Source organism: Podarcis erhardii, assembly GCF_964252035.2.
Source record: "Podarcis erhardii genome assembly, chromosome: Z".
Classification (NCBI taxonomy): Eukaryota; Metazoa; Chordata; class Lepidosauria; order Squamata; family Lacertidae; genus Podarcis; species Podarcis erhardii.
The window spans coordinates 12,101,994-12,128,370 of record NC_138504.1 but is presented as its reverse complement, the minus strand read 5'-3'; the positions used below and the strand labels follow the sequence as shown (position 1 = coordinate 12,128,370).

The 26,377-nt window shown below is 42.1% G+C and overlaps 1 protein-coding gene across 3 annotated transcripts in view; it reads right to left on the bottom strand.

Moving 5' to 3' along the window:
• GRIA3 (glutamate ionotropic receptor AMPA type subunit 3) overlaps nucleotides 1–26,377 on the bottom strand; it is a 213,384-nt gene that overhangs the window by 84,159 nt on the left and 102,848 nt on the right. For 2 of the 3 annotated variants that reach the window (XM_081847981.1, XM_081847982.1), the window contains exons 5-9: nucleotides 17,262–17,315; nucleotides 13,432–13,593; nucleotides 4,883–5,050; nucleotides 3,049–3,153; nucleotides 1,006–1,113 (exon numbers count right to left, since the gene is read on the bottom strand). In XM_081847981.1, coding sequence (XP_081704107.1) covers nucleotides 1,006–1,113; nucleotides 3,049–3,153; nucleotides 4,883–5,050; nucleotides 13,432–13,593; nucleotides 17,262–17,315 — 597 coding nt within the window. The remainder of the gene's footprint in view (nucleotides 1–1,005; nucleotides 1,114–3,048; nucleotides 3,154–4,882; nucleotides 5,051–13,431; nucleotides 13,594–17,261; nucleotides 17,316–26,377) is intronic. The other variant, XM_081847980.1, reaches the window with a different exon arrangement.

Sequence of the window (26,377 nt, the reverse complement as noted above, 5' to 3'; positions counted from 1 at the left end):
TTTTCTCTCTGTTTCTCATTTTTTCAATCTTAAGTACAGTTCCCCATATTCCTACACCAGTTTGCAAATTCCAGTTTTTAAAGCCCTCATGAAATTAGGGTGGATTTCTTCTAAGTGCATACACATTCGTATGCAATTTTATCTAAAACACACATTATTTTATTTTTCCAAATGTATTTTTGTGTATTGTTTGCGCTAATGTATGCATTTCAATGCATGCTTTACCAAGCATACAGTTGTGTACACATTGCTTGGCTGGAGAACTGCATTGTTCTTCAAATGCAAATAGGGGAGGTCTGCCTTTAAATGGGAACTGAACCAAATTTTTCTCCTCTCCCTAGTTTGCAAGTGTCCATCTTCATCTGCAGCACTATCTCAGAAATGCTGGAAGTAAGCTGAGATGGAAGAGCATAATGGGCCATGTTTGGATAATCTATTAGCTTTTACCTTGAAGAAAACCCCTTGCACACTCATCTCCCTATAAGTAGCCAATGTTGGCCTCCATCTGTCTCTAGAGACAGTGGAGTGTGCCTCTGGGGGTGAAATCAAACTGTTGCATTAGCAGCACCTAAGTGACCTTCCTGGGATGCAAGCCTGGGCAGAATGTATGGAGGACCTGGGTTGCCCAGATGACAAGACCCACCTCTTGGCCTTGCTGATGTGGTCCAAAAGAAAGCACAGCAGTACATGTGACACCAGCTTGGCCGCAGGAGTTGCTGGAAGGAGGCGTACAAGGCGCTACCCAACTGTCTTAGAGACTCCACTCTGGATTTGCGTAGGGTTTACTCCTTAGAGGGGGTGGGAAAGACTCTCCCAGTGCAGAGCTATGGGTCTTTTTGGCACCTCCCATACTGTACAAGGCAATGGTAAAGTGTTTGGGGCTTCTTGAGGTTAGAATGGAGATAACTAAAGGAGAAGCACAACTGGTTTATACACTTTTGGTGAGAATGATCCTTTTCTAAGACTTCTATTTGCTAGTTACAAACCGGCTACTCTGGAACTTACAAGGATGGTTGTGACCACGATGGTCCTGTTCTCAACAGAGGAAGTGTCGTTGGAGACTGTGGGGTCTACTGCTGGCACAAACCTCTCATATTCATTCCAGTAACCAGCCTGTAATTGAAGAGAACACAGCCAAATTAGCACGTTGCATTTCAACTGTGTTAATATTTCACCAGCCACTCCATGCAATCCACTGGGCCACTGTGGGGATAATGACAGCCCTGCTGATTGGCACTCCTGGCGCTTTACATAAATTAGCACAAGACACATGCAAAAAAACATTCAAAGGGTTTTTGTTAAAGGTACAGTATTAATTTTTTAGGAGTGCTTTCCCTCTCTTTTTGATATGTCTTGCAATAAGGGTTGTGCATCAAGAGAACATTTGCAGATATCCATTCTTAATGTTATTTAATATGTACTTCCTCCATTCATTCAACAGCACATCTATAGATTGGTGTGTTTGTGTGTGAGTGTGTGTGTGAGTGATATGTACTCCAATCCACTGCTTGATGTAGGGAACCTAGAGGGCATTGCAACACATGGCTATGCAGCCTCTGCTTCAAGAGCTGCAGTGAGGCAGAACCCGCCAGCCCACTCGCTAATTGGTCCCATTGATGAACCACTCTTACCTTGAAGGCATGACTCCTAACAATCAACCAAAATCTCCCTTCCTGTAACTTAAGCTTTTTAGATCTAGGGTTTATCTACACTTTCCTTTTTGCTCTGCTCTTTCTGGGCACAGATCCTTGCTTTAAAGCTCCATGTCTGAGTGCTCTTCTTTTTTTGCCCTGGAGCTTTCCCCATGAAAATCCACTCTTTAAAGCTCAGTTGGAACAAACAACAAGTGAAACATGTGGCAATTTGGATTTTTTGGGGGGATTGCTGTTTGCTCCAAAGTGGAGAAAATGCAAGTGTGGACAAGCCCTTAGTCTGCTGCCCTGCCCCCCCCCCCCATTTTTAATAACCCTTGCTGGAAATCACAGGAGGGGAGAGTGTTGTTGTGTTCAGGTCTTGCTTGTAGGTTTCCCATGGACATTTTGTTGGCCACTGTGATGGGTCCTGATCCAGCAGGGTCCTGATCTATACCAGACCAGTAATAAGTGGCACATGGCTTTCATCACCTGTTCACCTTAAAGGATTGCAGAGACCTACAGTTGGGGTTTTAATCTCATTCATTTTATTTCACAAATTTATAAACTGCTTTCTAGCCTAGGCCATCAAAGCAGTGTAGAACAAGATTAAAGTAACATAAAATACAAAACCAAACACATTTCCGAATACAGTTAAAACCATTCCTACAAACCACAAAAGCAAAAAAACAATTGATTATTTCATAAATAACAGGATCACACTTCATTCAAAGCCTTCTCAAACAAAAACAGCTTCAGTAGGCACCTAAGCAACACAACACTGGGTACTTGTCTAAATTCAGCTAGCAACTGATTCCAGGCGGCTAGAGAGTCAACCCTAAAATCCTGGAATCTAGTATAAAGTAAGTGCACCTCAAGAGCATGTGGCACTCTCAGTCATATCCCATCTGAAGAGGCCAGACACCAAGGAAAGGTGAGGTAACTGATCCCACATTGTTGTCAGAGGCAGTATAGCCTGAATATCAGTTGCTGGGAATCATAGAACCATAGTAATGTAGAGTTGGAAGCCGTCCCAAGGGCCATCTAGTCCAACCCCCCCTCCAATGTAGCCATAAGTGCGGAGAGCACTGTTGCTCTCAGATCCTGCTTTGGGGCTTCCTATAGGCACCTGAGGCTCTTCTTACATTCTTATATGCTATTTATTGCTTTTAATAGTTTTATGCATATTATATATTGTTGTAAGATTTGTAAGTTTATAAAGGAAAACTGGTATATGATGTTTTTAAAAATAATTAACAAAATAAAAAGGAAGCAACTCCACAAGTCTGACGTCTGCTTGTGCCCAATGGCTCTATTAAAATATTTCTGTTTTTCAACTGATCTTCTATTTTAAACTCATGATAGAAGCAGGGCTGAGCTGGGAGAGTAAATACACATTTACCCATGTGTGGCTTACCTTCCGTGGTCCTCCAGGTCTCATTTCATAAACATCAATTGTATAATTAGTTCTACGTCCGTAGGTGTCAAATTGGATATTTCCTGTCATTCCTTGCACTTGAACCTTAGCAATGATAAATCACAACATACTGTCATTGAAAGGAATAAGATGCCCACAGATCTGAAATAATTGCCATCTACTGGACATGCTTTCACTCCAGCACCCAATCTTCCGAAGAGGAATTTATTGCTTCTGGGGTGGTACAACCACAACACATTTGCCCCTTCAATGGCCACAGTTCCCTGGGAACTTAACACCCCCACAACAATTCCATCAAAATGAATGGACACAGATGCACACAGATATAGTCTCACATAACCAACGTTTGCTCTGTGAATAAAAAGGTAAAGGTAAAGGACCCCTGACAGTTGAGTCCAGTCGTGGACGACTCTGGGGTTGCGGTGCTCATCTTGCTTTGCTGGCCGAGGGAGCCGGCGTACAGCTTCCGGGTCATGTGGCCAGCATGACTAAGCCGCTTCTGGCGGACCAGAGCAGCGCACGGAAATGCTGTTTACCTTCCCGCCAGAGTGGTACCTATTTATCTACTTGCACTTTGACGTGCTTTCGAACTGCTAGGTTGTCAGGAGCAGGGACCGAGCAACGGGAGCTCACACCATTGCGGGGATTCAAACCGCTGCCTTCCGATTGGCAAGCCCAAGGCTCAGTGGTTTACACCACAGCGCCACCAGCGTCCTGTGCTCTGTGAATAGTAAACAATAATAACTTCCTGTCTCTCTTGCAGACTTGTCTACTTGGAACTGCCATCCAGAGCATCTACATTAGGGGGAGCTGATGTGGTGCCTTCCATATGTTGTTGGAATTCAACCCCTATCAGTCCTAGATGGTATGGCTAATGGTCAGGGATGATGAGAGTTGTACTCCTGCAATATGTGGAGGACTCCACATTGGCTACCCTTGACTTAAGCAATGCTGACCTAGGATGTTGCCTTCTGCTGAATCAGACCAATTGGTCCATGTAGCTCATTATTCTCTACAGCAACCAATGGGCAGTGGTTCTCAGTTGCTGGGGAAACATGAGTAGGAGAGTAAAGTTGTCCTAATATTCTGCTTGCAGGTTTCACATAGGCACCTGGTCGGCTATTGTCAGGGCCTTTTGAGTGCAAAGTAGGTACTTCAAGATGTGACCCTTTTCTACAACACAGGTACAACCTCTCTTGCTTCTTTCAACTCCCTGGTTCTTACGCTCATTTGCAGCTAAGCCTAAGTACATGCAACTGAAATAATCTTCCCCCAATCTATTCCTTCTTCCTTTCTTCCATTGTTTTCCCCATGGTGAATTTTAGCTTGTATGTTCTTCGAGGCAGGGACCTGTCTTCTTGTATTTAAATAAATACCCACATTATATATACAAAATGTCAACAAAGATGATAGTGTAGATTTTCCAGGGAATTCCTAGGGGCGGGGGTCCCTTAATTTCGTGCCCCCCTTAATTTTTTTTAATGGACTGGGGGTGCCAAAGTTGATGGGTATCGCCATTAAAATGGTTTCCATGCACAGCGCCATGTGCTTGCTTATGTGGGGTGGGACATACTTGGGCCCCCTTGATATTTTACTCAAGTTGGTACCCCTGGTCTGAATACAGACAACCTGTTTACATGACATTGTAAGGTATCAGGTAAAATAAAGGCAACACATTTTGCATGGCAAAGCCAGGTTGTGTACTTTACAGTTGCATGCACAGTCAAACACATTTCCTGGATCCCCTAAAGATAACCTCTGTAGCCAAATACATTAGGATTTAGGTTGGTGTCGTCATTGCTTTTGTCCTTACCATTTTCAGTGCTCTTTCTATATCAATCCCTTGGCTCCAAGGCACAGCAGGGTTTGCTAGGCAATCTCCAGCACTACCTCTCCGGGAGACATCAACACGCTGCCTTCGGAGGTACCGGAAAGCTTCTGCTATGACTAGTATGGCATCGTGGGTCAGTGCAGATGTGTACTGAAGAAGATGCAAAGGAGACAGTTTGACAAACTGCATTTTAAGCAACAGCTTCAGACCCAGTTTTGCTTCCTGTGTTCATTTGTTTTTCAGCTTGGAGTAGTCACCCTAACTAGCCCACATCTCTGGAGATGTCAAACTTCATTTTGTAATTTCATTATTGTTGACACAGGAGGAAGAAGGGGTTTACATTTTCCTTCATATTCATGCTGGTCATTGACTGTAACAATAAAGATTTGCTATCCTTTACATTCACATTTACCGTACCTTTATATTCTCTTTCGATGACGAGCAATATTCATGGAGGCTTAACAAGAGACTAGTCCACAACAAAATAAAACCAACAACAGCAACAATAAAGTGTCATCTGTGTATGTAGATCTGCTGGGTCATCTTATTCTATATTAACTATGCCGATCTCAAGGAGATGTCTTCCTCCTGTAGCCCCTGTTTGGGAAACCCAAATGATCCCTTCCTCTCTGTCATTCTTCACCAACTCCTCCCAAAATTATTTTTGGTGCTTTTGGAAGTTGTGTCTACTAGCACTTTTCCTCCCCCTCCTTCTATAGTGTTTATTTATTTTACCACATCTTTCACCTTTCAATATGCAGTGGTTTTTGTGAGGTATTACCATCTGTTGCAATGTTATAGGGAGCTGCTTTATACTCATCCATCTACAACAGGGCATCCAATCTGCTGCCCTCCAGTTGTTTTGGATCCAACTCCCATGGTCCAGCCAGCATGTCCAATGGTTAGGAGTGATGGGAGGTGTTGCCCACAACTTCTGGAGGGCACCATGTTGTATCTATGCCAGCCTTCCCCAACCTGTTTCCTTCCAGATATTTTGGGCAGGAACTCTCAGCAGCTCAAGAGCAAGAGAGTGGGCAGGTGAGCATGAGAGAGAAGGTAACATGACTTTTGGTACCTGCCGTAGAGCAGCTACCAGAAGGATCAGCACAGATTGGAGGATCCAGTTCTGATCTGTGACATACCTGGACAGAAGGCAAAGAGCCCACTCACCTGGCAATGGACCTAGGCTGCATGCCTGGCTGCTTGGCCCCTGCTCTTTCTCAGGGGTAGAGCACTTGTTTTGCATGCAGAAGAAGAAGAAGAGTTTGGATTTGTTATCCCGCTTTATCACTACCCTAAGGAGTCTCAAAGCAGCTAACAATCTCCTTTCCCTTCCTCCCCCACGACAAACACTCTGTGAGGTGAGTGGGGCTGAGAGACTTCAGAGAAGTGTGACTGGCTCAAGGTAACCCAGCAGCTGCATGTGGAGGAGCGGAGATGCGAACCCTGGATTACGAGACTACCGCTCTTAACCACTACACCACACTGGCTCTCAAGAAGGTCCCAGGTTCAATCCCCAGCATCTCCAGATGGGGCTGGGAATGGCCCATTAGTGAGATGCTGGAGAGCTACTGCTAGTCAGTATAGACAATACTAGCCTAGTTGGGCCAGTGGTCTGACTTGGTGTAAGCAGTGCTCCCCCCCAAAAAAAAACAATGTTTAGAGGTACTTTCATTTTGACTCAAGAAAACCACCATTTTATAGTTCAAATTGGGAAAAATAAATATAGTAAATGGACAAAAATACAAAGATTCACAAAATGTTTAGGGGTATGCGTCCCGCCAGAAAAAAGCACTGGGTGTAAGATAGCTTCTTATACTCCTATGCCTGTTTCCTGGGTCATAGGTTTGTTTTAACTTTTTAACTTGATGTGTGGCACAGATTCGCCAAGTAAAGTTGGAAACCACTCCCGTAAAACAAAATTCAAGGCCTCATTAGGTGCAGGGTCTATTCATGACATCTTTCTGGCTATAAACCAAATATATTCTATATAACATCTCTTTCTTTCCTCTTTTTGCTTGCAGTTTTCTTCTTTTTCTTTGTTGAACAATGAGCTAGCCAATATAGGCTGTCTGATGTTAAAAGCACAGCGACCATGAATTACATCTCTCTGGACTGTATTTTCTATTAACTCAAATATGTAGCCAGCAATAAATCTGTTTATTTTTTTTCCTTAGGAAAACAACGAAAACACACCACTTTCACTGCTTTCTCATACGGTTCAGAATTACCGTTCTTATTGAGGTTATAAATCTGATAAACATTCCTGTTCGTAGGAAGGGTAAGATCTCTAAATGGTTATTATTTTTTTTGCCACTGAATTGAATTTATTTCAGAGAAAGACTTAAAAAAGAAAAGAAAACCCAACTCTTCAGAATTAGAGATTTCCCTATATTTTGAATATATTGCTTTCTGTGGTCGGCATTATATTTCTTTGTAGCTGAATATTCAGAGTTGACAAAATTAGCTGGAGACTCCCCATGTGATTTAGAACCCTGATTATGCAGGATTCTAAATTGTGCAGAGAATCTCTGTGGCTACTGCAGTAGCTTCTCGGCGGCTGGGGAAGAGCCACTGGGCTGGGTTCCCAGCTGGTGGGTTGCTGTTGCTTGATGGCAGGGACAGAAGCAAGGCAGGGGAGGGTGGCATGGTGCAAAGTCACTGCACCAGTTTCCCGACTGCCTCAGCCCTCTCCCTCCCAGAAAGTAACACTGACCCTCCTTCTGGAAGGCTAGTGTAGCAACTCCACCTCACATGGGAAGTGGATTCTCTCCAGAACGTCTCTCCACTCAGAAACATGCTTTCTGACTTATGAGTGCTGGAAAAATGGGGGTGGTGGGGGTGGGGGAGTCCGAATAGGGCTCATATAGTCTTCTTTTCAGGAGATGCCAGTGGCTGCCACCAGACCTTGTGACAGCAAATTCCATTAATTAATTAATGGGGCCACCATCTCAAAGCCTGGTAAGCAAGGCACTGGGCTTTGGGAAAGAGGCATGAGGCTCTGACAGGGTCCTATAGCTCCCTGTCTCTTCCCCAAAGCTGAGTTAGAGCTTTCCCAGTTTTGGGAAGGAGGTAGGAGGGCTCTAGGACCCAGCCAAATCCTCACGCCTCCTTCTCAAAGGTGGGCACCTCCTTAACTGCCTTTGGGAAGGTAGTCTGAGGACAGGAGGCGGTGCCAAGATTTGGCCTCACACAGGGTGACATAGTACCAAGTCCCCCCCCATGCTGATATCTAGAATGTAGGCACCTGAATGCTGTGTTTTCTTTGTCTGTTCAGAATTTACTAACTCTGAGTCCAAGTGTTAGAGTGAGGATTACTGATTGTGTAGATGCAGAAATGCTATTCATGTTTATCCAAAGACATGGCTTTGAAACCCATGAAAACTCAGACATTACAGCAAGTTGTGCTTTAACAAACATTTTCCTCTGTAGCCAAGAAGGGAAGGGGAGACAAAGAGAGAAAGTACTTGAGCTTAGGCACATTCCTGCTCCATAAAACTATGGTTTGAACCAGGAATGTTACATGTGGATGTGGGGAGAGACTGAGGCTTAATTTATGCAACAAGTCACGTTTGGTTTGAACCATGCTCGATTTGAAACATTATTTATTCAACAAACCCTGAGTCATTTCATGGATGAATGAACCAGCCATGGCTTATATCCAGCTAGTCTTGCCTGACCAATATCTATGGTGGGTGACCTATCAAACCAACAAGGCTGTTGGATTCAGACACCATATCATAACATAGTTAAAACAAGTAATGGCTTTGCTTTATGTTTGTTGGTAGACAATAAACAATAGTCTGCTGGGCTAGGTTTACACAATCAGAATAACCATAGTTGGGCTAAACAAACCATAGCTTAGCATTATGTATGAACCAGAGAAGAGGGAGAAGCAGGAACATACAGAGAAAGAAGAATGTGTATGATTTTAATAGCATGGCTGAAGCTAAGGTTGAAGGTGGGTTCTGAAAAAGTTGACGACTACTGTGCTACAACATACCAACTCTGAGTTAAAGGCTAATATGAAAAGTAGTGGGTCGTAGCAAACCAAGTACTACTCAGAGTAGACCCATAGGAATTAATGGGCCTAAGTTAGCCATGTCTATTAACTTCAGTGGGTCTACTATGCATAGAACTATTATTTATTTAATTTGTATACCACCCTTCAGTCTTAGATCTCAGGGCATTTCACAGCATAAAAATACAAGATAAAAACACAAAAAATACTAAAAACAATAACAAAAAACCCACAAATCACTAACCCTCCTTCCCCCAACCCCATCCCATATTATAGGATACAACCCTATGGACACTGGGTGGCAACCTCTCAAAATATTCCCTTTATCTCCTGTTTCACTTCTACTAAACTAAATGGTGGAATATTGTCATCAAAGCCACAGCCAAACCATACATTTAAAGCACTTTAAATAGTGATGGCTTTCCCAAAAGGATCCTGGGAGCTGCAGTTTCTTAAGGGTGCTGAGAGTTCTTAGTAGACCCCTTATTCCCTTCCTAAAGGTACCCTGGGAAGAAGAACTGCTAAACCACTCTGGGAACTTTAGCTCTGGGAGGGGAATGGGAGTCTTCTAACAACTCTCAGCACCCTTAACAAACTACAGCTCCCATAATTCTTTGGGGGAAGCCATGGCTGTATAAAGTGCTTTAAATGTATAGTGTGAATGTGGCCCAAGTTGAGGATCTATGATCTATGCTCCCAGCAGCTACACAAACCCTATAACATTATTTTGCCCTAAAAAAGTCTGCCTTTGCTTAGAAGCCCATAAAGAAATAAATACATCCTCTCTGAAGAACTTTGTATTTCTAAGACAAATAGGCAATATCTGAGAGAATCAGGCTCCTGAGTTTTAAATTGCAACCCATTTCCCTAGCATGATAGTTGGTAGCCCAAATATATCTGGGAGGAGCCAATCTTTAATAAACCAACTAACTAACTAACTAACTAACTAACTAACTAACTAGGTAACTAACTAACTAATGCTTCTTCTGTTTCACTTGTTTGTTTGTTTTTTGTTAGAGCTTCTTTTAAAAAGTTAAAACTAGCAAATATCACAGAACAGCTCCACCGTACAACTGAGCATTAGAGTCAACTTTTGCTCTTACATAGACAAGAAAAGGGTTTTGTAAGAGCTGTCCAATCTATTACTACATAAAGCTCACACAGTGGTATTTTCTCCCTCGGGCCAGGCCTGCTTTAATGATCAGAAACCCAAATGCAGCCTCCTTGGAATCATGCCAAGAGACAAATCAAATTTTCTATTTTATTTGTATTCTACTAACAAATGCATGAGCATGCAAAGGAAAGCCAGCGAGGGAAGAAGGAAAGAGTAGATGAAATACTGAATAAATCAACACACCAGGGCATTAGTCTCTAGCCAATTACATTTCTTATTCCCGGACATTGTACATTCATTTGTCAGGATGGTTTTCTAAAGGGAGTGGCTGTCTCTTTCATAAATACTATACAAATTTAACAAATCAGGAGTAAATCTGTGCAAATATTAGATTCAGGTAGGTAGCTGTGTTGGTCTGACACAGTCAAAATAAATAATAATAATAATAATAATAATAATAATAATAATAATAATAATAATAAATTGTCCAGTAGCACCTTAGAGACCAACTAAGTTTGTTCTGGGTATTAGCTCTCATGTGCATGCATACTTCCTCAGATGTGCAAATATTAGTTTCGTTCCTGAGTGATACCCAACAATAAGAGTATTTTTTAAAAGCCAGAGGAGTACTTTTTTTGCCCCCGGCCCCCAAATCAGTTATTTTTAGGCCTAAACTATAGTAAATTACACTACAGAGCTCTGATACAGGGCACACTGCAATGATCTTTGCACTGGATTGGACAAGATAGCACTGTCCTGCCTCCAAGTAGGAATGGGTGAATATGTCAGTTTTGCTTTCTTTTTTTAAAAAAATATATTTATTTATTTTTCCAAAAACAAAGGAAGCATCAAAACAACACAAAACAACAAAAACAGTACACCACATAAAAAAGTAAAAAGAGAAGAAAAAATTAAAAACAAAAACTCCAGTTTTCAGACTCATGTTTACAAAACTTTCTTTTTAGACCTCCTCGCGCCTCCCTTTTTTGTATTCCTCTTTGTCCAATCAGATACAGCAAATCCTTACCCTTCTTCAAAACTCATTTCTGGTTATTGTAATCACTTCTATTATGTCTCCAATCGTTCCTCCTTATAATTAAACACCTTTTACTTTGACATAATATAACCTTATTTTCCCACCCCTTTTCTATTACATTTTTTACATATTTTTTAACACTGTATCACTGATTCCATATTATTTCATATCCAACATCATTTTAGCATTCGTACACTTTACAGTGTTTCTGCAGATAGTTCTTAAACTTCTTCCAGTCCTCTTCCACTGCTTCTTCTCCCAGGTCTCGGATTCTGCCAGTCATTTCTGCCAATTCCATGTAGTCTATTACTTGCCTCTGCCATTCTTCCAAGGTGGGCAAATCTTGTGTTTTCCAGTACTTTGCAATGAGTATTCTTGCTGCTGTTGTCGCATACATAAAGAACGTTCTGTCTTTCTTTGCCACCAATTGGCCGACTATGCCCAAGAGAAAGGCCTCTGGTTTCTTAAGGAAGGTATATTTAAATACCTTTTTCAGTTCATTATATATCATCTCCCAGAAAGCCTTAATCTTCGGGCACGTCCACCAAAGGTGAAAGAATGTACCCTCAGTTTCTTTACATTTCCAACATTTATTGTCAGGCAGGTGATAAATTTTAGCAAGCTTGACTGGGGTCATGTACCACCTATAAATCATTTTCATAATATTCTCTCTTAGGGCATTACATGCCGTAAATTTCATACCAGTGGTCCACAACTTTTCCCAGTCAGCAAACAAAGTGTTATGACCTATGTACTGTGCCCATTTAATCATAGCTGATTTAACTGTTTCATCCTGAGTATTCCATTTCAACAGCAAGTTATACATTCTTGAAAGAATCTTAGTTTTAGGTTCTAACAATTTTGTTTCCAATTTCGATTTTTCCACCTGGAAGCCCAATTTTTTGTCCACATTATAGGCCTCTCTTATTTGATAGTAATGAAGCCAATCTCGCACTTTGTCTTTTAATTTCTCAAAACTCTGCAATTTCAGTTTATCTCCCTCTTGTTCTAGTATCTCCCAATATTCGGCCATTTGGCCTCCATATTGAGTCTTTTCAGGGCCTTTGCCTCCATGGGTGACAACCACCTTGGGGTCTTGCTTTCCAGTAAATCTTTATACCTTAGCCAGACATTAAATAATGCTTTCCTGACAATATGATGCTTAAAAACTTTGTGTGCTTTAACCTTGTCATACCACAAATATGTATGCCATCCAAACACATTGTTAAAACCTTCCAAATCCAAAATGTCAGTGTTCTCAAGAAGCAGCCAATCCTTCAACCAGCAGAAACCCGCTGATTCATAGTAAAGTTTAAAGTCTGGCAGGGCAAACCCCCCTCTTTCCTTCACATCAGTTAATATTTTAAATTTTATTCTGGGCTTTTTGCCCTGCCAGACAAATTTAGAAATGTCTCTCTGCCACTTCTTGAAACAATCCATCTTGTCCACAATCTGCAAAGTTTGAAACAAAAATAACATTTTTGGCAGTACATTCATCTTTATAGCTGCAATTCGACCCAACAAGGAAAGCTTCAATTTTGACCAAATTTCTAAATCTTTTTTTAACTTCTGACCAACATTTTTCATAATTATCTTTAAATAAATTCAAGTTTTTTACAGTCATATTAATCCCTAGGTATTTCAGTTTTGGTTTCTCTCAGTTTACCAGGCTTAAATTCAGTCCAGTCAAACCTCTGTTCCCGAATGCCTCCATTATTTTGGCTCCCGACTGCTGAAAACCCAGAAGTAAATGCTCTGGTTTTCAAATGTGTTTTGGAACTTGAACGTCCGATGTGGCTTCCACTTGAGTGCAAGAAGCTCCTTCAACCAATTGGAAGCCATGCCTTGGTTGTCAAATGTTTTAGAAGTCGAACAGTTTTCCGGAACGGATTAAGTTTGACTATATCCACATTTCCATGAGTTTGAAAAAAGCTATTGTAAAAGTCTTTAGCATTTTGCGGAAATTTCTCCCACTACACACATTTTTGTATGACATTTTACCTAATATGTACATGGTCTGTCTAACACAGTGTTCAGTCAGCAGATATCAATTAGCATCAGTCAACAGATATTGAGTTCCAAGAAGCTGCATCTCCAATAGAGCTGGGAAAGGACTCCTACCTGAGATCTCAGAGAGCAAAGTCAGTGGTACAAATTAGTGGTGAGGGAAAGAAGAGGAATTGCCACAATGGTCATGGTTTGAAAAGTGGTCACCCAATATCCATAACTTTTCATTTCGGCCTTCAGAGTTCATGTGTTTTAGCGTAGTAGCCTCCAACTTTTTCAGATCCAGTATCTACCTTGAAAAAGCTATAGACCCATATTTCTTACCCATTCTGTCACTGCTCCACAACACTTACCTTTAGCGGAGAATTTTTTGCTTCGGGGAATTCTCTTTCATCAAGTCTCACCCAGCGCTGCATAAACTGCTGGACCATTGGATTGTCATTATTAATAATCTGAAATCCAGTTACATTGGCACCTCCTTGTACCACTCTTTCCAGTGAAATATCTGTAAAACCCTAGAAAGACAAAATAGTTTTTTTGTTTTGACCAATCTTGCAGTCTCCATCCTAAAGCGACACATGCCAGGAACAGCTTAACCACTTTATCCTGCTGGGTGTATAAACTGTTGCTGACTTTCAAGTTGGAAGAGAGAGAATTAGAAATACATTCATTTATTTTTTTGGAATACAAAAAAATAACTGTTTTGAAATTCAGAAATGCAGTATAGATGCATAAAAACATAAGAAGAGCCTGTTGGACCAAGCCAATGACCCATCTCGCCCAACATCCTCTTCTCATAGTATCCAACGAGATGTCTACTGGAAGCTTGCAAGCAGGAGCTGAGCACAGGAGCACTCTGTCCACCTGCGATTTCCAGCAACTGGTGCTCAGAGGCATATTGCCTGTGACAGAGAAATAGAACATAGACATTGTAGCTAGCAGAAGGACCTACAATTGAAAACAGATGGGATGCAATTATGTGTCTAAGCCTTATAAATAAGCATCACCTTATTTAAGGGACTGTTGTCTAAAAATTCTGTATAGGTGGCACCACAAGTGCAGTTTTCTCATATGACATCAAATATCCTCAAGACTGTTGGGGTGGTTGCAGCAGCAGGGGGACATTTTTCCACTTATGGTAGGAATGCCCTCTGGCATCCAAATTTTAGATTGACATATTTGAAGAAGTATCAATTTATTTATTTTTTTAAAAAATGTCCCCTCCAAGCCTCCCTGCAACTCACCCTTTTGAACTTGTGGGATGATCAAACCACATCTTCCCAATCTATGGAACTTCTTCTTAACATGGATGCTGGCTGCAAGACAAACCTCTTTGGCCCAGAAATGGAAGACACTACAGAACTAAACTCTTGTCGTAGTATAAGGCTATGTGGACCCTGGCTATTGTAAAGAACTTTTCTATGCTATGTGGACTCTGGCTGTTGTAGAGAACATTTCTGTGCTATGTGGACTCTGTCTATTGTAGAGGACATTTCTATTCTGTTTGGTGGGATTTAATTTCTTACGTGTCAAATTCAAATAAACAAAACTCTCTTCCCCCACCAAATCACAACTTTTTGCTTTCATTATGCGTTTTGTTGCTTTTATTTTTCTACATTATATGCTCTCTATTTATTAGGAAAATCCTACCTTTTTACCTCTCCTATGCTTTATAACCTTGATTATGCTCTTTCCTGTTTATATTTTTTATTTTACATTAACCAGGCCCTTTTTGTGAATGGTGAGTGGGAAGAATTTAATTGATCCAGATTCAGTAATTCCACATATACACTTAAGAACATGCATTGCTGTATTTAGCCAACTTCTACAGTCCAGCACCTTTTGTAAGGGTCTCAGCAAACAGCGTATGCTTGCAGGCTGGCCCTACCAAGGCTGTGTCTATGGGAGGAGCAAGACCCTTTTGGGGTATTGATGCTGCGAACACCTCCATTGCAGGAAAATAAACCATGTATCACAAAGACACCACAGTCTGTTGTGCCTCATACCCCAAGGAAACATGAACCCTGGGTAAACGCCTGGAACCCCTGGAATCTCGCACCGCTCGGAGATTGGGGTGGCGTGCAACATATGGGAAGTGGAGAGAAGACTTTCAAAACTCTCTCTCTCTCTCTCTCTGTCTGTCTCTCATGCCATAAGAAGAAACCCTTGGGAAAAACCTGTTATAAAGTACATCATAAAAATCAGGGCCGGCCCATTCATGAGGCAAAGTGAGGCAACCGCCTTGGGCGGCAGGATTCACAGGGGCAATAGATCTGGCCTTCAAGGAATGCATCCACCACAACCACCGCCGTGGTGGCAGGAACAACTCCAGCACACCTCAGCAGGGCTCCTCGCATGTCACCTCCATAGCAGCCTGCTGGCCCCCCTCCCATTAAAGAGGAAATGGTGGGGGTTGCTTTCTGGGGTCTCCTGGGGTCTACACCTATCCATGATTTAGAGTGAGCCCCCTTTCCCCCAAGCAACAGCAACAGGTTGATTTGATGCCCCCAACCCAACCCCTGTTCCTGATGTAGAACTTTAATCCCTGCTTATTCCTGGTGTATATCTTCACTTTCCCCTTGCTCCCTGTGGTTCACTTCAGGTGCCAAAATGTCTTGGGCTGGCCCTCTTAAAAATAGACATACACAGGGCACACTATATCTAGTTATTTAATATATGAAACAAGTTATATCTTACTCTCTCCACAATAAGCTTTAGATGTACTGCCTGGAATTGGACAAATGAATTGTTAAGCAGCTTGACAACTTGGCAAGATAGAATTATGGATTAACTTTGAGTCTTCATAACAACTGTAAAATAACCAAGCACAATGTCGTACTTCTTAGCAGTGAGGTTGAAGCATTATAAAGGAGATCTGGATTCTCAGTAGCATAATTTGAGATGAAATACAAATTATGAATTAGTTTCAGATTATTAGGGCAGGGAAGCTTCAGTAAAAAGCCAAGAGGCAGTCACTGAGAACAAATGATTATGACATCCCAGTTCTAGTATTGTTCCAAAGCCACACAGCAAGGGCTGGGAAATACATTCTGGCCAGGATTCAAGTAGGTGCTTTAGAAATGCCTTGAGCTTTGCACATGCTCAATGGAACCTTTTTGAAATGTCCCTTAAATACAAAAGAACTTTGCCAAGATTTCAGTCTTCACTGACTTCCTATTCCCTTCTGGGCTCAATTTAAGAGAGGATAACAAGATCCTGACTGGATGAGGACAATAGCCCATCTAGTCCAGCATCCTGTGCTCACAGCAGCCAACCAGATGGCTGTATGAAACCTGCAAGGAGGACCAGAATGCAACAACCTCCTCTCCTGTGGTTTCCAGCAACTGGTCTTCAGAAGCACACTTCTTCTGACTGTGGAGAGAGAGTTTAGACATCATGGCCAGTAGACATTGAGGGCCTTATCTGCCATGAATTTGTCCATTTTTTCTTAAATATAAAAATGTCCTCCAAGTTGGTGACAATCACTGCTTCAGGCAAAAGGGTGAATTCCATAGTTAACTACTGTACGTGCTATGTAAAGAAGTACTTCAATTCTCATAGTGATTTGTCAATCCCTCTTTGCAGGGAACTCTAAAATTGTAGCCGTGTGAGGGGAAAAGGGGCCTCCAAACAAATCTCAGCCCCCTAACAACCTACAGTTCCCAGGATTCTTTGGGGGAAGCATGACTCTTTAAAGTGGTATAATGATGCTTTTAATGTATAGTGCAGACAAGGCCCTAGTCACCCACCTCTAGACTTATTGACTTATTCTAGATTGTCAGCGTCTTTTGAACTGGACAGAGGGCTCCAGATATAGCCTGAATTGCTTAGGGTTGAATGTGAGGATTGCTTTTTGTGATCTGGATAGGATGTATTCATCAGAAGCAGCTCACTGGATTGGGAAGGGCTGCTAAGCTAGCTTCCTGACTCGTGTACCACTCTTGCTTTTATTGGGAGTGAGATGGTAAAGTGTGAGGTGGTTTGAAACATTAATCCTGGGAATATGGAACTAGCTGCACACAGTTCATCAGATTCTAGTGACCATCCTTCAGTTTGCTTGGGCAATTAGGAATGGCATGACTTAAAGGTCAGTATGTTATTTCCCGCAGTCATGCTAAATCTCCTACATTGATAAATAAATAGATAGAGAGAGAGGGAGGGAGAGAGAGACAGAAGGTCTTACCAGATTAGCAAGCATGTAGTGATAACTTCTGGAATGTTTACTAAGGGTTGCAACCTGTATAAGGGATAAAGAAAGGGAAAAAAAGACACATTATTTAGCTGCAGGTAATTCCACATGAATAAAAAGGCAAGCATAAGGTGATGTTGACTTTGAGGCACACGTGCAAGGATTTCTGTGGTGACCCCTGCTAATTCACATTGCCTTCCACACAGGGAAGTGTTGCACAAAAGCTCACAACAAAGGACTTCTCCCATGCAAATTCCGTTTTTGAAATGAATGGAACCTTGTGCTGGAATGCATCTGATGGTAGATTTTCTACTCTGTGATCATGTGTGCCTATTCCCCAGGTCATATTAGCCTTGCACAGATACTGAGAATGGTGAGGATTCCTTGACTGGGTATAGAACACATTGTTCATGAAAGCAACATATTAATCTCTTGTCTAGTCTTGCATAGATCTCTGCTTGGAACTGCTGACTGCGAAAGAAACATGGAGTCTACATATTTCTGGGGTGGTGTTGGTGGAAGGAACACCTTAATGCGAATCCTGCATGGAATGCATCATAGGAACATACTGAATTAAACCACTGGTCTATCCACAGCCGTATTATCCACAAAGACTAGCAGTGGCTCTCCAATGGTTCAGAAAGAGTTATCTCCTAGCCTTAACTAGAGATGATAGGATTGAACTTGTGACCTTCTGCATGCAGAGCAGATGCTCTACCAGGGAACAATGGCCGTTCCCCAACTTTTGTCCAAGTGACACTTCTTACTTTCCTTACCAAGATGGAAGCTCAACAAGCTCTCTTGGCAACCTATACTTAGGGCACCCTCACAAATCAACATCCATTGCTTGGTGACAGTGGCATCTAAGTGTTGACTTGTATCTACAGAACAGGCAAAAGACCACAGACAAGGCTTCCATATCTCCTTGAGCCACAGTACTCCTGGGAACCTTGGAAGTTCTTGGCACAGAACAACACAATGACTCAGGTTATGCGGTTAGGTTTCCATGGAGAAATCTCCCTGAGTTGTTAAGGAATGAGGCATGTGTTGTTAAGTACTTTAAACAAAGCTGTTCATCCTTTCCAGAGATTTTGCCTCTGCAGCACTGTCCCTGTGTCTTATTGGTCAGCACAGAGGGCCAAAGACTGTGCCACACTCACAGGTTCAAGCATAATGAATGACCAACATCCAGCCTGCAGTCCAAATGTGATACCTGGAGACCACACCAGAAATATGTGTAGGAAACCGGAGAGTCTGCTCCGTAATGTTATCTCTTTCTTTTGAATCTTGCATGTAGTATATATTTATACACATGCATGTGTAATGCAGAATTGACTAAACTTATGTGTTCCGTAGGGATGTGGGTGGTGCTGTGGGTTAAACCACAGAGCCTAGGGCTTGCTGATCAGAAGGTCGGCGGTTCGAAGCCCCACAATGGGGTGAGCTCCCATTGTTTGGTCCCAGCTCCTGCCAACCTAGCAGTTCGAAAGCACATCAAAGTGCAAGTAGATAAATAGGTACCTCTCCGGCGGGAAGGTAAATGGCATTTCCGTGCGCTGCTCTGGTTTGCCAGAAGTGGCTTAGTCATGCTGGCCACATGACCCGGAAGCTGTATGCTGGCTCCCTTGGCCAATAAAGCGAGATGATCGCCGCAACCCCAGAGTCGGCCATGACTGGACCTAATGGTCAGGGGTCCCTTTACCTTTACCTTATGTGTTCTGTAACTGTGAAGTTAGACAAAATAGTAAACCCGTGGCTCAACAGTAGATGTTGCATGCAGAAGGATTCAGGTTCAATCCCTGGCAACTTCAAGTTACAAAGGCTGTTAGTCCTGAGACATTGGACATCCTTTGCCAATCAGAGCAGTCAGTACTAGCTAGATGGACCAATGATCTGTCCCCAAATAATCTACTTTTATATTTTTATACAGACAAGGGATGGGAAACCTGGGGCCCTCCAGATGTTGTCAAACTCTAGCAGCCATCAGCCTCAGTCAGAATTGATGGGACCTGCAGTCCAAGAAGATTGGAAGTTCACAAATTCCTAATCTCTGATATGCGCAGATTTTGGTGGCATGATCTTAAGAGGTGTTCAAATGCATAACAGATGGACGAACAACTTTTCAAAATATATACTGGAAGGCAAAGTTACAGTAATCATCAGAATGAAGTAGTGCTCATTTAGATTTTAGAGACAGATAATTCTACTGAAAAAAAAACAGAACCTGCACTACCTTTCCCTCTGCTTCTACATAGAAAATGCCATGTTATTACATTTAGTTTGTCTTTGTCTTGCCAGGATTAAGTGGGAACAATCTTTTGCAGCTGCTCTTTGAATGTCTGCTACCCACACAGCCAAATCCAGTCATTTCTATGTGCAAACGGCAAACAGTTCATTAATTACCCTCTATTTGGCAAAGCTGTTTTGAAACTAAGGCAGGACTCTGCTCGTTGATGGCATATCTGAGGTGTTTTTTTTTTTTAAATGATGTGTTCAGCTGCACAATAAGAATACCAGGAATATGTTAACAATTGCACATTCACATATACACTAGGGTTGCATATGTCTGGGATTTCCTGGACATAACCAGAATACTGCAGCAGTGTCCGGGTGCGAATCAGGGGAAAATGTCCTGGAAAATTCATATGTATGGCAGCCCATGCTGGCAGGGCTGTTTTGTCGACTTCCCATAAAAAAATAGCTTTAAAAGTGGATATTTATTATTATTTTTTTGCATTTTTGCCCCAAAAGCCCAACAACTTTGCCAAAAAAAGGTCAACAACTTTCACTGTTTGAAATATGGCAACCTTAGCATACACTCCCTGCAAGTTTCAAAGTCAGTAAAGCAAAGTGAAGAGATAGAACAAAAGATGGTTGGTGTCAACCAAACCAATAACAACTTGCAGAGGTCAGAATCCTTTTTTCTTTTTCTTTTAAAAAAAGGGTTGATTGACTTAAAAGGCACTCCCAAAAAATGAGGAACTAAGGTATACAGGAGGTATTGTAGAAGAGACTAGGCCAACTGGTTGCCTCACCATACATTTGTGGTAGCACAGGAGCCAACCTCTTGGGGCTGAGGTTGCTTCAGACCCCCAATAAAATATTTCAGCCCCCCCAATTGATGGACACTGCCATTCAAATGGTTTGCGCATACTGCAACTTGTGATCGATTGTGCAGGGCGAGTTCTCACCTGGGTCCCCCCCAAATTTTATTCAAGTTGGCACTCCTGGCACCCTGAAACTGCACCCTGAAAACTTCATCCTTATTCTACTATGTCTGTTCAGTTCATTGCTCTGATATTGCCCTGCCCAGCCCTGCCTTGCTGGGTCCGTGGCACAGGGCACCTGACACTCTGTATAGCTTCTGTGAAATCTAATAGATTTCCTGCAGAGAGTCTGAAAGCATCATGTGGTTATAAGATCACTGTGCAGCAGCGGCCAAATCCCTGCTTGAGAAAATAGCAGCATTTCCAGAAGAAATTTATCAGGTTTTGTTTTATATATGTGGTGAAATCGAAGCTCGTTAGAGGGAAAATGACTTAATTAGGCCCTAATAGTACTTTTAGAATTCAGCACATCTTCCTAGCCTAGAGCTAACGGCATGTAAGCCTGAGAAAACATTGCAGCAATCTGAATGGAAAGAGAGGCAAGCTTATCAGAACCAATAAGCCACACTGGCGTTGGCCCTACAGGAGCAAATGAATTTGATAATGCCTTTCCACAAAACAGAAATACAGAAGCAGAACATATAAATCTTGTCAACTGTGTATACATTTTTTGAGTCTAGCAACCTGGAGGGAAAACTGACAGATTTGTTACAATGAGAGCAGAGAATCTTTGTTCAGCTCCTTAGCTTAGCCAGCTTATTTATTTTGATTGTGCAAGACAGGCAGGTAAACAACAACATAAGCCTGTTTCTTTAGCTTTAACTCTTAAGAAATTAAGTACAGTGGTACCTTGGTTTAAGAACAGCTTAGTTTATGAACAACTTGGATTAAGAATGCTGCAAACCCGGAAGTAGGTGTTTTGGTTTGTGAACTTTGCCTTGGAATAAGAACATGTTTTGCTTCCTGTTGAGTGTGTTCCATTTGTAAATTGAGTCCCCCGCTGCTATGGGAAAGCACGCCTTGGTTTAAGAATGCTTTGGTTTAAGAACAGACTTCCAGAATGGATTAAGTTCATAAACCAAGGTACCACGTACTTCATAAGAAATCTAGTGGTAAACACAAATGATCTGCTCACTCCCCTGCCCATGGATGATGTTCATAATTTCCAACTTGTGGGTGTTTTATAGAACTGTACAATGCTGGTGCCAGCAATGGGTTGGTGTGCCTCATGGAGCCCAGTGGAACCCAGATCTTCCTTTCCAGTTTATGGGTTTTTTTCAGAGGAAAGAAAGAGTTTTTTTTATCATCGGGTTATAGAAACTTTGTGGTGTAGAGTCCAGTCGCTCTGCAGCCCTTGTGGCTTTTCATCCTCCCTTCCCTTGTTGATGCTCAGTACCAGACACTAAACTCTCATCTCAGAAGCTTTCTAACCACCATCTTTGCTTTCCCTCAACACACTTGGAATTCCTGGGACAAAGATGGGCCTCTGAGATGATGGAAGTGTGTCTGTTGCTGTGAAGTGGTATGGGAAACACCAGGACTGCAGAGAACTGTATCATTTACACAATCTTCTAGAAGAGAAAGGAAGAAAAGCAGATATGATGGAGTAGGCCAGTGGAAGTGGGGCATGGAGGCCCCTCCTGTTCTGAGGGCCCACTCTGGCCTAGTGCCAGCCCTGGAACTGTGTCTACAATAGTTTTATTGAAGGATATAGGATAGACACTGTGAATGCATTGCTTTCAGCTCCCCGGATCTATCAATGCCTAATGATCCATGCTTATCTTTTAAAACGAGGGTTAAACCATTTGCTGCAGTGTTTTCTTTTTTCTATTTGCCGCTTCCAAAGGTGACACTTCAGATATTCCTGAGCCCATTATATTTTTCCACCAGATAAAATATCGAAGATGACACACGCTGTTGCTAAAGATTTTTGTGGGTTTTGCAGTAAGTGACAACTCATAGAAATATGCCTCTTAAGCAGGGGTGGCAATGAGAGATCGACCTGCTCCAATGCATTTTTCTCATTCTGCAGAAGCACCATACAATGAGGTACTTTTCCAATGGACAGACAGCAGTTTTTACGGGTTACTGAAAATGGTTATAAGATGCACCCACATAAGCACAGTCTTTTTTCTTTATTTCTTTGTTTTCACTAGAATCTTTTGTATTGTCTACCATTTTTTGTTTTAGTTCATTATTTTATTTTAAAAAATGAATAGGCTGCTCTTCCTTTATGACTGCAGTGCTAAAGGTGGCATCTAGCAAATAGCCAAAATGTGCATGTAACATTCACATTGAAATTAAGGCATTTAAAGAAGATTTTTCTGTATGTTAGGCTTTCTAAGCACTCCTGTGTTGTTGTTTTTGAGACAATTAGAGTAGACCTCCCCAATCTGGTTCCTGCCCAATGATTTGGACAGGACTCCCATCATCCCCAACAATTGGTCATGCTGGCTGGGGTTGATGGGAGCTGTAGTCCAATACTCTAGGGGTGAACCAGGATGGTGAAGGCTATAACAGAGGATGAGATCAGCTGGGCAAACTTAATATAACCCTGGGGAATTGATCAAGAATGGGATTCATCTAAGGCAGCACTGTTTCCAAAAATGTTATTTCTGAGATAATAGCATTCTGCCCAGTTGTGGTTTTAGGAAACCTAACTTACAACTTCTCCAGGAGCAGCAAGTAGGGTGTAAAATGAAAGAGAGCTTTCATGTCAGGGCACTTCCCGATGACCTATTTATTGAGCATTCATCCCGATTTGTTTGTGCAGGAGATTAGACGTTGCCAGCTATTTCGTAAGCATTCCTTCTGATTTGTTTGCAGACATGTTAGATGACACTGAGTGTTATCCCACATTTTTCAGCGCATTTCTCCCATTCTTTAGCTTAAAAATCCCAATGGAGGAAGCAGGCTTGTTGTATAAAACTTCCCAATCAACTAAAATTATGCAACCTGATTTTGCTGATATGTGATTGCATCTTACTTGGAAAGGGGGACAGTTCAGAAAACTTTGGATAGTTCCTGGGGAACTTTCCCTATTACTCTTCCTCGGCACCAGGAAAAATCCCTGTCTACTTAATTTTAATTTTTATATGCCCATCTGCTGTTAAGGGGGCAGAGTTAATTCATGTAGTTGGCATCTTTCAATGGGAGCCCTTGAGCAACTCACTCACTCTCATCCTAATCTACCTCACAAAGGTGATGTGACAATATAAGGAAAGCAGGCTATGTAAGTTACCCAGAGGCACTGGAACAAACTGTGAGTGCAATACAAATACATTTAATAGATCAAGTAAATGGAGGATTGCTCCTTGGAAAAACCTGAACCATAACATGTAGTGGTTGGGGTTTTTACCCACTGGCAGATTAACTTGCAAGGAAGCAGCTGGGTGGTGCTGGTGGCAGCTTTGCCTTTGCTCACATGAAATTCACGTGCCACTTTTTCTACATAGGAGAACCTAGAACTATATGAAGTGTAACACAAGAACCAAGTGGGACAAAGAACCAGGAGGAGATTTTCACCTCTTTGTTCTGGACACATTCATTGGAAGGAAGAGCTGTTGCAGAATAGGAAGCTGCTTTCTACTGAGTCAGATTATTGGTTCAGCTAGCTTAGTACTGTCTACACAGACTGGTAGAGGCTCTTCTGATTTTCAGTCAGGGATCTTCTGAAATCATTCTTGGACAGGCTGGGGATTGAACTTGGGATCTTTTGCACATGGAGCAAATGCTTCATCTACCAAGCTACTTGGAAAAAAGCCAATTCTTAGGGCATTATCTTATCATTTGACATTGCCATGTTTTCTTCTGCTTTCTCCTACTCAGTTTAACCAAGTTCCTCCCCCCCCCCCGAGGTTGCCTTGGAAACTAATTAAGGAGTGACTCTGCTTGCGAGTGAAGTTTCCACCCCAATGCTTGAGTTGAGAGACAGATGCAGAAATTAAGGTAATGCCTTAAAAAATAACAACATGTATGATCTTTCATTTTAAGCTGAACAAAGATGTAAATGTTAGGACTGGAGCACAGCATTTGCTTGCATGGCAACACTGAGGGTTTTTTTAGGCTTACAGCAGGGGTGCCCAGTGTAGCATCTGTGCCAGTGTGCCCACCACTACCTCAGTACATATCCCTTCAAAAGCCCACAATGCACAGGAAACAGTTTGCTTTTCCTGCTTGGCCATTGTTTGCACTGGCTCAGTGTCTTTCCTTCCCCTAAAAAATGCCAACATTTTATTGGAAGCTAGGATTGGACAACACCCTCCCTTCCATTCTGAATGGAGGGGAAACAGTAAGAGCTTCTCTCTGTGAGCAAGCACAGTAGTGGCTGATGTAGGAACCCATTTTTAACTGATGGGGTGGCTGATACCCGCACATACCTTCACAATTTTGGGTATGGTTTTTTTCTGCTGTTTTTCCATGTTGCAGCATTTTTGTGCCCAGTTTGCTTGCATTGGGTGCTGCAACAATGTTGAACAACAGAAGGTGAGAGGAGGCACTGCACAGGGCAACTCTGAAATTTTAAAGCCAGGAGTCTGCCATTGCCGTCCAATGTTTCACAGGTGAAAACAGCCGTGTGTCTGTGAAGCAGGGGACGGGTTGAAGCTCAGTGCTAGAGTAACATCTTTGCATGCAGACAGTTTCAGTTTCATTCCCCATCATCTCCATGTAGGGCTGCACAAGTCCCATATGTGCAGACTGGGGGTAGCCCTCCAGACTACAACTGATGTAAATGCAAACAGCACTGCATATATTTCACAGGAGCATTCTCGTTTGCAGCCCTATATCTCAACTGTCCATATCTACCAGGGCCTGCCTCTATTTTTTCTGGCACCTGCCTGTACCTGTTAAATCACAGTTTCTATATTTTCTTTTGGAGGAGATGCGGGACGTGAGTGGGAAGGGCAATAGCTCAGTAAGCTTTGTAAGCAGAAGATGCCAGGTTCAGTTCCTGAAAACTCCAGGCAGAACCAAGAGAGGCTCCAAGCTGAAATCCTGGAGAGCTTCTCCCACTCAATGTGGACAGTACTGAGGGTGAAGGACCAAGTATCTGGCTCAGTATAAGACAGGAATGTGCTCCTTCATTCTATCCACATTCACATACTAACTGTTGTTACTCAGGGCCCCATGACATATTGTTATACTCCATCTACTACATTCATTAGAAAATGTCCTTTACTATCCCCCCCCCTCACTGTTTTAAAAGTAGCAATGAGTGTGTCATGTCCTCCTTTAAAGCCTTCAAATCCAAGTGATTGTCACCACCTCTTTTTGCAGCAGCACATCTCATAAACGAGTTAGGCACTGGGGGAAGTGACTCCCTTTGTTTATCCTGACTCAGTCGCCAATTAGTTTCAATGGGTGAATCCAAGTTCTAGTGCTAATGAGATAGGGAGGAGAAACCTCTCCCTGCCCACTGTACCCACACCATGCAAAATGAGCCACTCCCAGAGAAGACTTCTCCCATTATGCCTCTGCAGGAGTTAGTGGGCTGAAACCAGAGGAATTCAAGTTAGCCATGCTGGACATTGTCTTACATTGATTTGAGGCCTGCCTTGGTCTGCATCCAAATAAGGCATTCTGGGCTTGATTCACAGAATGGCTAATTCTAGCTTTTTAAATAAATAAATAAAATCTTCAAGACATAAGAGTGAAATGAACCTCCCATTTTAATTGTCTAAGAAATGGTGCCACAGTGATCAAGAATGTGTGAAAGCACATGCTAAACTCATTCTCCAGAGGAAGCGAAATGCACCAACGGCATATATAATTCATTTCAGTTCTTTTGCTTGCTTTCCTTTCCTTTCCTTTGGCTGGGTAAATTCTCTTCTAAGCTTAATGGAAAAAGACAATCCAAAATATGCAAATCCAGAGTTATCCCACCCCACAGTGCTGCATTATCAGCCAAACACAGTTGCCAAGAAGAAAGGACCTCTCCTTTCCCCTTGACTATCTCTACTGCAGAGATCTAAGAAGTGTTTAAAATTTCCCTGAGATTTATTT